Source organism: Euleptes europaea, chromosome 17 (assembly GCF_029931775.1).
Source record: "Euleptes europaea isolate rEulEur1 chromosome 17, rEulEur1.hap1, whole genome shotgun sequence".
Taxonomy (NCBI): domain Eukaryota; kingdom Metazoa; phylum Chordata; class Lepidosauria; order Squamata; family Sphaerodactylidae; genus Euleptes; species Euleptes europaea.
In genome coordinates, this window is record NC_079328.1 from 49,951,623 (window position 1) to 49,965,413 (window position 13,791).

The 13,791-nt window shown below is 48.6% G+C and overlaps 1 protein-coding gene across 1 annotated transcript in view; it reads right to left on the reverse strand.

Moving 5' to 3' along the window:
* GALNS (galactosamine (N-acetyl)-6-sulfatase) overlaps positions 1 to 13,791 on the reverse strand; it is a 49,846-nt gene that overhangs the window by 29,199 nt on the left and 6,856 nt on the right. Inside the window, exons 4-9 of the mRNA XM_056862550.1 lie at positions 12,161 to 12,263; positions 9,016 to 9,159; positions 7,868 to 7,934; positions 7,635 to 7,762; positions 4,973 to 5,112; positions 3,389 to 3,492 (exon numbers count right to left, since the gene is read on the reverse strand). Of these exons, the coding sequence (XP_056718528.1) occupies positions 3,389 to 3,492; positions 4,973 to 5,112; positions 7,635 to 7,762; positions 7,868 to 7,934; positions 9,016 to 9,159; positions 12,161 to 12,263 (686 nt within the window). The remainder of the gene's footprint in view (positions 1 to 3,388; positions 3,493 to 4,972; positions 5,113 to 7,634; positions 7,763 to 7,867; positions 7,935 to 9,015; positions 9,160 to 12,160; positions 12,264 to 13,791) is intronic.

Here is a 13,791-nt window from a genome sequence, read left to right on the forward strand (position 1 = left end):
ATTTTGGAAGAAAATACATAAGGACATAGAAGTCATCATCGGTCAATCTATAACATATGATCCTAAACTATTCCTCCTGAGTAAAACACCAGACGAATGCAGTAAAGATCAACAGGTCATACTAAAATATTTAATCACAGCGGCAAGAACAGTTTTAGCATCACTGTGGAAAACAGATAAAACACCAAAAATTGAAACCTGGGTAGATAAAGCCTACGAATATGTAACAATGGCACACCTAACAGAAATATTACAAAAAGATATTCAAAGACCAAATAAAGACAAATGGAGTTCCTTCTATGAATATATTAAAATTTAAAAAAATAAAAAATAAAATAACAACAAAATTTTATAAGATATATGATATATGAAAGCTAAGTTGACGGTCAAATGTATTATGTTTATAAATGATCATAATTTTGAACCTTACAAGGAGGTAGAACCATGTATTTTTCTTCTTTGTTAATGTTAAATATTGTTTAACCGAGGGTTTTTCCTTTCCCTTTTCTTTTTCCCTGTATCCCCATTTAATACCGAAAACTAATAAAATTATTTATATATATATATAAAAAGTCATTATTTTCTACAAGAAGGAGTTAAACACAAAGGCCACAATGCAGTGAGCCTAAGGCCTAGTTGCATGCTGGACTCCACTGCAACTACAGAAAAGGAGGAAAAAAATAAGGCAGAACAGGTTTTTTGGATGGAAAAGGAAGAAGAAGAGTTGGTTTTTATATGCCGACTTTCTCTACCAATTAAGGAAGAATCAAACCGGTTTACAATCACCTTCCCTCCCCTCTCCACAACAGACACCCTGTGAGATAGGTGGGGCTGAGAGAGCTGTGACTAGCCCAAGGTCACCCAGCTGGCTTCATGTGTAGGAATGGGGAAACAAATCCAGTTCACCAGATTAGCCTCCGCCACTCATGTGGAGGAGTGGGGAATCAAACCTGGTTCTCCAGATCTGAGTCCACCGCTCCAAACCACTGCTCTTGACCACTACACCACACTGGCTCTCTGCTCTTAACCACTGGAGAACAAACATTTTGTTTCAGGCCATGCAGAAAAGGCAGCCAACCTGGGGGATTCAGTGCCCTTCTCCAGAGAGAAAAACGGAGCCACTGAAACACCCACCAATCCCCGGGTGCTTTCAAGATCAATCATGCACATCGACTGTAAGCGACATCAACGAGGCATTGGCTCACCACAAAGCAGGGGCTAAATAATGCTGTTCAGAAGACAAGCAGCTAAAACTTCTAAATGTGTTTCACATAAACAGGAGGGGGGGGGGAGAGAGAAATCTTTACAACACCTTCACAACTGGTTCTTAAAAGAGACGGGGTGACAGAAAAGCACTATGGCAATCATGCATGTGCCGCAAGCAAAGACAGGGCTGACCTGCCAAAGTGGCCCCTCCCCTCTCACCTGCCTCTGGAACACTGTGGGGCTTCAGAGCACAGAAGTCTTGGATGCAAGGGAGCAAAGAGGAAAGAGCTGTCGATATCCGTGGCTCTGGGTTCGTTTGGAAAGAGGGCTGCCACCACAGTCCCACACAACAGATAACAGGTTACAAATTTTAAGTTAAAAAATAATGAGCGGGGATCTCATGGCCCTTTAAAGATTAAAGAGTTTTTATTCTAGCCAAAGCTTCTGTGGGCTAGCAGTGCCTGTTGCAAAGAGCTGGCTCCCGAGGGCTGATCACAGCATCCCTCACAAGAACAAAGGAACAAGGTGTTGGCAGGACAAGCAGAGAGGCTTGGTAGATTTGAGGGGCCCTGGCAGAACTTTGTGGCTTCTGGAAATCTTTCATTGGTCCTGGCAATTATGGGCGCATCAAGGGAATACGCAGCACCGCTTTCATGCTCCACCAAGAGGCCGGCCACTTCACCCTTGCTTGCCAAGAATTCCTCCGGAGGGGGTCTTAACAGACACCAAAAGACTTCTAAAGGAATCCTCTTGTGCGACTGACTGTGTGCAACACTTGTTAAAAAGGACAAGCCAAAACCATCCCTCCGTTTGATATGCTGGGCCCATCCCTATCTGGCTGCCTCCCTTTAAGTCAACGTGTCATTTCTACAATGCCTTCTTCCGATTTAATTAAAAACCTTGAAAGGAGATGTAAATTAGAAACTAAATGTTTTCTTTGTCCGCGAGCACAAAGGACGTAGAAGGAGTCCAGTTTGTGAATAGTCCCTTCTCTCTGGAATTAAGACATCCTCAAAGGAGAGAAAACTCCCATTATTTGCAAAGGCCTCCTGCAGACTTGATTGCGTTGGCATTTAAAGAGGACTGGAATAATGGTATGGCCACCTGAGGATAGCTACCTGCTGGTTATTTCAGAGCTCAGAGTCACTCTCTTCTGCAAGCAGACAGACAGGCAGGCAGGCGAAGCAGCCTGGCCTGGTACAGAGAGAACGTAAAATGTTTGGCTCAAATGGTTCGATTCCAAGGGGTAGCCTAAGTGTCCCCAAAAGCAAGCCAAATCACTGACGCAGAGCAGAATTAGTTAAATGCATGCAGCGTATTACTAGACACACGGCCTTCGACCCAGGGGTCAAGACCCTCACAGAGATTGCAAAGCTCTATCAGCTCGGTCTTCATTTTCTGCTGCTGCTTTTGAACCGTGCTGGTCATGGTAAAAGGTAAAGGCAGTCCCCAGTGCAAGCACCGGGTCATTAATGATCCATGGGGTGACCTCACATCCCGACATTTACTAGGGGGACTATGTTTACAGGGTGGTTTGCCAGTGCCTTCCCCAGTCGTTACTCCCAGCTAGCTCATTTTGCCAACCCCAGAACGATCGAAGGCTGAGTCAACCTTGAGTCTGTTACCTGAAACCGACCTCTGTTGGGATCGAACTCAGGTTGTGAGCAGAGCTTTTGACTGCAGTGCTGCAGCTTACCACTCTGCGCCACAGGGCTGGTCACAACCAACCTATAAATCCTGCCCTCTCCTGGTAGACTGTATTGAACTTGGTAGACCAAGGGTCTGGCTCAGGATAAGGCAGCTTCACATGTCCATGATCTCTTCCAGGCCTTTCTCCAAGAGACCCATTGCTAGAGACAGAGAAGGGCTCTGGATTTTTTGGAGGGAGAATCCTCTTTGGCTAACTTGGCAAAGGATTGATGGAGCCCTGGGGCAAGATACGGCACTGGAGTTCATGGACTAAGGGACACAGAATAAGAGGAAGGCAGGAGTGGGAAGATGTGACTCTCAGTCTCCCTTAAATCCCCCCTTTAAAATGCACTGATCACATGTATGCAATTTAAACACCGCAGTGCTATACTGCAGTTGGCTCACCTGCATCAGGGAGACCAGCCAATCCATACATGAAAGTTCTGACCCCAACACAGCCCGCTGACAGAAGGCGCGCCTCCCAGGCACTCACCTGCCCAGCAGGGATATGCCCAGGCCACCAGGCAATTGCCGGTTCCCGCATGCCGCCTTCAAAGGTTGTTTCTTTGCCACACAGAAAGGGGCCGTTGCTACCTCCTGGAGAAAGAGAAAACAAGAACGACAAAATCAGGTAACCAGTGGCTAAACAAAATAAAGAAGCTGGATGAAATACAAGCTCAGAAGAGATTGTCATCCTGAGTTTTGCCTAAGCCCTTTAAAACAAAGTCAGTTTCTAAAAGTTACACAAGCCATTTCCATCCTGGCTCTAGACAACTGCCTTCCTACAGAGATCTGTGAGACTGGTGTGATGTCACTGGTGCGCCATCAGACACCTTCAGTTTTAGGGTTCACCGAGCATCCGCCCCGAAAGCTGGACTCTTCGGCTACAGAGTGACTGCCGTACGATCCTCTCAAGCCTGACCATGGTGGAAGACAGACCATTGCAGGAGACCAAGAAACACAGCCACACTGAGGGCATAAGGGGAGGGGGAGGCATAAGGCAAAGCCAGGCCTGGCTCCCCAGACAGTGGGGAAGGCAACCAATGTCCAAACCAATTTTCCAGGAATACGTTAAGCTCCGTCAATTTGCATCATCACGAAATGGTACTTAGGTCACAGAGGTTTAGCAACAGCATGCAAATTCCTTAGTGAAAGATCTCACTGGAGACACGCCTGGCAGCATGAGGTAGCCACTGGCCTGCAGAGGCCTTGGCCTCACCGCTGAAGGCACCGGCCAGGAAGACGGGGCTTGCCCACCGTCACAAAGAGAGGCAGAGGCTTCACCTGCATTAGCACTTCTCTCACTCCTGTGCTCTGCCAACTCCTGAGTTTCCTGGCCCCGAGACTTTGTGTGCGTGTTGGGGGGGGGGGGGGACTTGTGAACAAAATGCAAGGGGCTAATTCACAGTGACTCTGCCTGAAGGAAATAAAAAGCAAGAACCTGTGAAATACAGCAAAAGAGAAAATGCAAGAGAATTGTCTTCTTAGCTGTTTTTCAGAAAAGTTCAAAAGAAGTGTTTTTGAGACCCTTTACATCCATTGAGATGTGGTATGGATAAATCACCGGGGGGGGGGGGGGAGAAGGCCTTGTGTCTACTAGATAGGGTTGCCAACCTCCATATGGGGCCTGGAGGTCTCCCAGGATTACAACAGACCGGCAGGCTACAGAAATCAGCTTCACTGGAGGAAAAGGCAGCTCCACAGGGCAGACTCTATAACATCACATCCCCTTGAGCTCCCTCCCCTCCCCTCCTCAGGCACCCTCCACTCCAAACCCCAGGAATTTACTAAGCCAGTTGCCAACCCCACTACTAGGTCAGCAAGCTACTTTTTCCCTTCAGTGCTTAGGAATAAACAGTGCCTTTACTATCATCAAATGGAGCCTCTATACTGCACATTAGCTGAAGCCTCCAATTCACTAGCTCTGAAATGATCCAAGATTGTTTTGCTAGATTCAAGCCCAGTAGCACTTTAAAGACCTAAGGCGCTATGGGACTTGAATCAAGACCTAAGGTGCTGCTGGACTTGTATCTAGCTGTTCTACTGCAGACCAAAATGGCTACCCTCTGAAACTGACCTTCTTTAGGAGCAGAAATAAGCGCAGCTCCATTGTCAGAGGTGAAAAAGACAAAGGTGTTCTCGCTGATACCCAGCTTTTGAAGGTGACTCAGTATTTTCCCCACGCTGCTGTCAATCTCTCGAACTGCATCACCATACCTGAGGCAGGGAAAGGAAGCACAAGGAGGTCAAGAGATGTGGGGAGAGCATTTTGTGCTCCTGGGCTCTTTCAAGGCTTACATGCATGAACATAAAGCTGCCTTATACAGAACTGGAACATCAAAGTCAGTATTGTCTACTCAGACTGGCAGCAGCTCTCCAGGGTCTCAGGCAGAGGCCTTTCCCATCACCTGTTACCATATCTTTTAACTGGAGATGCTGGGGATTGAACCTGAGACCTTCTGCATGCCAACCAGTTACTCTACCACTGAACCACAGCCCCTCCCCAACAGGCACATGCACCGCTCCTTTGCCATATACTCTTTCAGGTGTGTGCCCATAAACTACAATCCCGACGTGACAAAGTGACAACTGACGAGTCTGTTTACATGTCACCAAGGACTGAGCTTTTTGAAACGTCACAAGCTTTTGGTCACGGACTTCCAGGGAGGGGTGTGATTAATGTTGAATGAGTATTGTTGAATTTTCTGTATTTTGTGTCTGTTGTGGTATGTATCATGTTATTGGATATTTAGCATTAGGGTTAGAATAGTTATTTCTGTCTGTGCTGTACGTTGACAATATATGACGTTATATATTTTGAGCTACGTGCTGTACTTTATTTTTGAGCCATTCCCCAGAGGAGGCGCCTCACACCTCTTCCTCTACAAATGGCCAGCCCCCGCTTCTTTACAGACTTTTTAAAAGCCAGAGTCCAATTAAGCTGGGCCCTTCTGCCTTGGCAAACAGCCTCTCGTATTCATAGCACTCCAGAAGGGTCATCTGCCATTGACACAAGGTTGTCCCTGCTTTCATCAGAGAGAAAAGGTCGGGAGCACGGGGGTAAGTGGTGTCAAGGGCAAAACGTGAAACGGTCCTGGAAGATGTAAGGGAGAGCTTTGGAGCTGCCTGGCCCGTGCAGAGAGGAAGGGAGGAGACTTCCACATAAATGGCCACATAAATGGCTACTAGGTAATATTCTAGTAGTTATCAGGTTGATTCTACTTACTGTCATTCCCCTCAATCTAAAAACATTTAGGAGTGTTATCAGATTTCTGTTTGGGCACAACCCAGAATCTGGGGCTTTTTGTTTCCTTTTTAAAACTGTTAACATAGTTGTTTCTTTGTATTTAAGTAACTTTCTCATATTTCGATCCACTGCCTTATGCTGGTAATGTCTGTTAACAAACTGTAATAAATACAGCATCAAAAAGCTGGCGAGGGACAGCGCCGAAAGGCGCCCTTTTCTTTACTGGGGGGCTAATCCCAGATCACGGAAGTGCATTTCCAGAGCTAAACCCAATTAAGTCCTGGCTCAGATTAATTCCTACAAACAAAAGAGCCAAGATGCAAAAGAGAGGGTTGCCAACTGACCAGGGGAGGGGGGAGCTTTGAGGATTTGGGCTGGGGGTGGGGCTTGCACATTTGGCCCAGCTGCCAGAAAGCCAAGAAGTCTGCTCCCCTCCCCCCCACCATTTCTGGAACAGCCAGGATCCGACTTGGAGCCCTCAAAACTGTTGGGAGACCCGGATGCGGCCTTCATCCTGAAAGACATGCCCACCCCTCTATTGAAGGGGCGAGATATTTTCTCCAGGCCTGCTGAGAACCCTGTTGGCCCAAGGGTTGGCAATCCTGTTAATTCCTAATGGTCAGGTCTTTATTTCAGAGGATAAGAGACATGTTCCACCTATAGGACAAGTCCTTTCTTGCTGCACTCTAGCCCGAAGCTCACCACAGTGGCCTCTCTGCCTCCAGACACAGGTGGTTCCTCTTCTGGGCTCTGCTCCGGTACCAGAATATTTTGTTCCAAGGGTACGGGTTGCCAACAGGCCTGGAGAAAAATGTCCTGTCCCTTCAACATCCCTTAATGGGATGTTATTTACCAGGTAATGCTAGCTACCTCCACACCATGAAAAAGCATCTCCTGACCATTTCCACACACTGAATCCCCATTAAAGGTAAAGGTCCCCTGTGCAAGCACCAGGTCATTACTGACTCATGGGGTGACCTCACATCCCAACATTTATTAGGCAGACTATATTTATGGGGTGGTTTGCCAGTGCCTTCCCCAGTCGTCTACACTTTACCCCCAGCATTTTACTGACCTCGGAAGGATGGAAGGTTGAGTCAACCTTGAGCCAGCTACCTGAACCCGACTTCCGTCGGGATCGAACTCAGGTCGTGAGCAGAGCTTGGACGGCAGTACTGCAGCTTACCACTCTGTGCCACGGGGCTCCTTAAGACTATTAAAGGGGCGAGATATTTTCTCCAGGCCTGCTGATAACCCTGTTGGCCCAAGGGTTGGCAATCCTATTAATTCCTGCTGTCAGATCTTTATTTCAGAGGGTAAGAGACATGTTCCACCTAGGACGAGTCCTCTTCAGGCACCTGCTGCTATTTTATGCTGATCACACAAACTCATACTTCAAGTGGGGTGACCTGTATGATTCCAGGCTGAGCATTAAGGCTCTGTTTTTCTTCTGGTGCCACGGGGGGATCTTCAACTCAAAAAAGGGACTCACAGGCCTCGTTGGCTGGTGCCCAAGAATTTCCTGGAGGCATACACAGGGGCATGAGTGGCATCGATGGCCCAGTACAGGAAGAACGGCTGCTGGCCAGCTTGCTGCATGCTGATGAAATCCAGGGCCTCCTGTAAGTGACAAGAGAACCGACCAACTCAGAGGTGGCTGCTTGGGCCACACTGGTACAAGAAGCTGCAGAAAGGAGCAGTAAGTTTTTAAAGGGCAAACGCTACCTGCAAGTAGATTTGAGTCAGGTTTGCCTCCCCTGTCTTCCGATCAATTTGGAAATCTTCGTAATACCTAAAAGACAAACACAACCATGAAAAACATTCCACAAGTTTTCAGTATCAGGCAATGACTTTCACTCTGCTGAACAAGAACTGCGTTCCATGGGACAGCGGCAAAAAGTAGAAAGACCACAGATATTTGTGGCCTCAAATACCTTTGCTCAGAGCCATCCACTTTCCTTTTTCCTATACCAAGCTTCAAGCATGTGAACATACAGGGTTTCCTTCTACCATATTTATTTTATTAATAATGCACCCAGGCCAGGCAAAGCCACACTTCATGCATTATGATTATCACATTTTTATGCTAACCTTAGTCCAAGGGGCTTCTCCATTTTATCTTTACAACAACCGCGTGAAGTAGGTGGGGCTAAAAGCCCCTGACCGGCCCTAGGTCACCCAAGAAGCTTCCATAGCACAGAGGGGATCTGTACTCAAGTCTCCCACATCACATTCGGACATTCCATGCTCTACGTCACACGGGCTCTCCCTGCAACAGACTCACTCCTTCCCACGCTAAGATCCACCAGAAGTCATTAAGGGCGTTTATGTGACGTTGCAATAGATTTCTATATGGGGAAAAGGAAATTGTGAAGTGCCACTCAGAAGTAATCTTAAGAGTAAAATTGGCTGGTGGATCTTAGCCAGTTACAGTTGTAAGAGACAGCAAACTGGGACTGGGGCCTTCCTAACTTCCAAGCGATTAATTTTGCCAATCGGTGTTGCTAATGGAGTTCTTGTGCATCATGAACTGCACACGGCAGCTCTGTGGCGGGGGGGCTGAAAACCCCTTGGGTGTGTGCTTCAGGCAGCGCCTGCATCGGTCCATCTCCGGGGCCTGGAACGTCTCTGCAAGTGTGGACAGGGAGTGGAGTTTCTGGGAAAGCCCTGCACTGTTACCTCATCCAGAAGCCAAACGCTTCCTGGCCATTTACTGGAAAGGAAGGCAAACGCAAGCGTGTCATACTCTGCTGGCAGGAGGGGCAGCAGGGCGGAGCCTGAGGCCCTTTCCCACAGGGCGGCATCTCAGCAAACAGTGAAACCAGGAAGGAAGCACAGCCACGAAGGCAGCCACGCCACCGAAAAGCAGCTACCTGCCAATCATCTCGCAGTCCCTGTAAACGGGGATATTTGGAGCGGCTTTGTTATCATAAGGCCCAAAGTGACAGTTGGGGGATCCAAACCACTCATCAAATCCATGCTTCAGGGGATGGAACTCGGGTCGGTGGCCAAGATGCCTAGAAAAAGAAAGAACAGAAGACTGTCTGGGATCCGTAGGAGAGGGTCTGTCCACCGCACTGGCCCTTTAGGGAAATTGGATAAAAAGGCAGCCTCTGGAAGAACCGACCCAGCACTGATCCACTTAAGCCCAGCAGCCGAAGGTTTGGAAACTGGGTTCAGGCCCAAGTGTGCAGTTCAGACCCTGCTCAGGTCTGCCCTTCTTGACCTTCCCCGCCCCACAGAGGCGCCTTTGCTTGCCTACTTTCCCCCTCCCCCAGACAACATCCCCCAGCAGCTGGAAATAAGCCACTGCTCAGAAGAAGAAGAGTTGGTTTTTATATGCCGACTTTCTCTACCACTTAAGGAAGAATCAAACCGGCTTACAATCACCTTCCCTTCCCATCCCCACAACAGACACCCTGTGAGGTAGGTGAGGCTGAGAGAGTGTGACTCGCACAAGGTCACCCAGCTGGCTTCATGTGGAGGAGTGGGGAAACCAACCCGGTTCATCAGATTAGAGTCCGTCACTCATGTGGAGAAGTGGGGAATCAAACCCACTTCTCCAGATCAGAGTCCACCGCTCCAAACCACCGCTCTTAACGTTGGCTCAAAGCATGAAGAGGAGATAATGGCCTGTGAGGATTCCAGAATTACACTTGGAGGGCACGGAATTCACCTTTTGGGGTGCAGTATCAGGATGGGCTCCGCAGAGAAGAGCGCACACAGCCCCGAGAACGCCTCGGTCCACACCCTGCCCCAGCCATTGCTGTGGCCAGAGATATACGAGCAGGACGCCCTTGTCTTCCCCCTTGCCCTGAGGTTCAGAGTCTGGCCCTAGAAACAGGCTGACGCGACGGGCCAGGGGTCCAGCCAATCTGGAGCCTCCTGAGCTCGCGCGTGCAGAACTGTGCTTCGAGCTCAGACTTAATTAGCTTTCCGCTCTGCCGCTGAGGTTGTTCAGGGCTCGCTGCCTGCCAGATTGCTCCCTGGAACCAATCTGTATCTGTGCCGTTGCCTCCCTTTCCCCAGGTGTATGAATTTACATTTATTAGCACTCAGCTGCAACCCATTGCCTGCAGCCCACTGATCCGGTTTTGTCGGAGGGAGTCTGATGGCTGGATTTGCGGCAATAAATAATTCACTGCTCTGGGTGAGCTCCCTCCCATCCTGGGCTTCTGATGATAAACAATTGGATCGTGAGTCAACGTTCGCCGGCTTGCGCACGAGCCCTGTCAAATGCACCCACCAACCCTCTTTCTGATGCTCCTGAAAACAGAAGGGAGTCTCACGGCACCCAAAAGACTAACACCTCGACAGTGGCATTCAGGGACCAGGAGTTGGAGTCCCGTCCAGAAAAGTTTCTGCCATAACCAGTCACCTGGGCTTTAGGGTTTCACAAGACTCCTTTTTGACGGTGGTTTCAGAGAGCAGGCCATGTTGGTCTGCCGTAGAACAGCTAGATTTGAGTCCAGTAACACCTTCGAGATCAATAAAATAGAAGCTGTCTAGAGTCAAAGCTCCTGAGAGTATCTGACAAAGGGAGCTTCGACTCTAGAAAGCTTTGTTCCCTGAAAACCCCGTTGGTCTCTAATATGCTTCTGGACTCAAATCGAGCTGTTTTTGATTTTGCTGCAGCTGACCCTCTGGAATTTGGCCTAATTTATCTATTACATTTTTATTCCCCCCTTCCTCTGAGGACCCTCACAGTTTAGTCTCTGAACAACCCTGTGAAGTAGAGAAACAGCAACTGCCTCAAGGTCACCTTGTGATCCTCCTGGCTGAGTGAGAAGGGTCTGAACCCCGGTCAAGCTGGTCAAATCCCAGCCTGTTCGCCACTCCACCACCCTGGCGCTTAGATTCTGTTCTCCAAATTAAAGGCAAAGCTATTCATGGATCGTCTGCATTCAGGATCTTCTTTACACCAGGCTGTCCTCTTTACCCCTAGACAGATTCAGCTACCGAGTCAGTCAAGTGACAGGTAATTTTAGATTACACTAAAATGGCTACCAACTTAACTGGCATTATTTCTTCATGCCGGCTCATAATGCATCTGGATACAGCAATTCCAAAATCATCAGGTGCTCATTAAGTTTCAGGAGTTTTTTATAGGTGAATGTCAAGAAGAATTCGGGAGGGAGATGCAGTGTCAAGGGCAGAAGATGGGGGGGGGGGGCTCACTACGGGCCCTGCGCTGAAATTTTCTTCCCGGCAACAAATCCAAACATTTCACCACAGGCAACAGACAGGAGATCAGCAGGAAGAGACGCGGACATCTCTGCACCTGCTCTTTCTACCTTTTTCTTCCGCAGCAGCTCAGAAATCACGCTTCCTTTTGCAGCTGCCACAAGCTTTTTCTTAACAACCATGATTTATATAAAAGAACTGTTTTCAGAGGCCTGGCAATTTCCTTTGTTAACACCTGCGCCAGCACCGCGGAGGGTCTGCCATCAATTTCAATGATCCAACTCTTAGCTCTTTTAAAGGAGCTTGTAGGATACGGCACGGGCAGATTGCGGGTCAATATTTGTTCACGAGCTCTCCATTTGCCCTCTGCTCACCTAGATTACGCCCTGACTCTTCAGAACAACTGCAGCATCAGTCCGTTCGCCTTTTGGGGAGGGAACGAAACGCTGAAGTCGCCCAAAGAACCCTACTATTCAAGCAGAATCAAAAAATGAGAAGCTTACAGTTTTGGAGACGGACGCCACACCTGCCGAGATCAGCATCCGGCAGGGGCCAAAGATAAAAGATTTGAAGGCGGCCGTGACGTGCTCCAGCAGAGCGGCTTTGTAATTTGTGATGAAAATAAGTGCAACATGCCGCATCTAAGATAGCACTCTCTCTCTCTATAGATGACAGTCCTCAGCTCTGAAATTAATCACAGCAGGTGGCTGGGGAGATACCCTGTCTGGTGCTCTGAAGACAGGAATCACAGAATGAACCAACTGGCTCAGACTCGGATTCCTCCATATATCAAGGAAGCCACACACAAGGGAGGCAGTCAAAGAGAACTTTTACCATTTGCCAATGATCTTGTTGACGTAGCCGGCTTTCTTCAGCAGCTCTGGAAGGAGCAGTTCAGAATCTGGGATGCCCCCGACTACCTCCTGGGGTGTATAGGCTGCATGAAGGCAAGAACATTGCAGTCAAATTAGTAGACAGAAGTTTCTCAGAGGGAACAAGGGATTAACAGGGCTCTACACTGGGCCAGCCTGAGGGTATTTCGAAATCTGGATGGGGTTTTGGAGCTGCAGATGAAAAGCTTGGGAAGACAGGGGAGGAGTGTGGATGGAGCAGCAGGGCAGAGGCCACAGTCCACCACCGAGCCCTAGAATACATTTCAAGGAAACCCCTTAAAAGCTTCCGTTCAGTTCGTGCACAGTTCTCTGGTTAGTAAGTTCTCTGGTTAGTTCAGTTCTCTGGTTAGTAAGCAGGCCTCATTCATTCACAGGACCTGAAAAAGAAGACAATCCGCCAGTTGCTTTTTTAAAAAGTAGGTACATAAAGAAAGCAAAGGGAAAGGACATGAGCAAAGGGAAAGGACATCCTCAAACTCACTTGCCTGTGTTGCAAATTTGCCCTCCGGCTTCATCACAAACAAGCAGAGGAGAGCTGCATTTAGCCCTGGCTGGTTGGAGACCGACCTGAAATGTGAACTGTGGGAATACAGGGGGATGGGGACAAAGGGAGTCAAAAGTGTGATGGGAAATGGGGAATTCCAGAAGATGTTTCCTACCAAAGTCAGAGAAGAGGCAATAAATCAGGCTCTGGGTTGGGAAGGAGCTGTGGCTCAGTGGTAGAGCATCTGCTTGGCACGCAGAAGGTCCCCGGCTCAATCCCTGGCATCTCCAGTTAAAGGGAGTAGTCAAGTAGGCGATGTGAAAGACTCCTGCCTGAGACCCTGGAGAGTGGCTGCCGGTCTGAGTAGACAATACTGAATTTGATGGACCATGGGTCTGATTCAGCATAAGGAAGCTTCATGTGTGTTTAACGAGCTTTCACATCACCTATTACCTGACACTTTACGTTGGAGATGCCGGGGACTGAACCCGGGACCTGCTGCATGCTAAGCAGATGCTCTGCCACTGAGCCTGATGATTTCTGAGGGCAGCTTCATTTATTCCATCCTTGCCCTTCCTCCAAAGAGTTCAGGGTGACATACAAGGCCCACCACCACCACCACCTCCCTGGGCTGCCTCTATCCTCAGAACATCCTCTGTGAAGAACGTTACGTTAGCCTGAGAGATTGTGACTGGTCATACAGTAATCTACGCAGCTCAGTGGGTCCCAAGCTAAGAGAATCCCAGGTGTGGAAAGGCTGAAGCCTGCTGACATAAAGGACAGGGGGATCCGGTTAGAGGCCACCAGCTGGTTTAAATCTCTGGACTATTCCTCTGTAGTAAACGTGTTTCTAATGCACGAGCAACCCTCCTCTGTCAGATAAGAAATGAACACCCACGCTTGCCAAGACGCAGCGTGCATCAATCCGTAGCTGCAAATGCATGCTCCAAAACATATGGTCTCCTACAGCATCTGCCATTTTGGAACAAGGCACACTAACACCGACCAGATCGGCCTCCAATCAGCTCAAGTTGGCATCTCCCAACAGGAGTGCTGGAGTGGAGCTCTCTTTGCGGACAGCTTGGTGG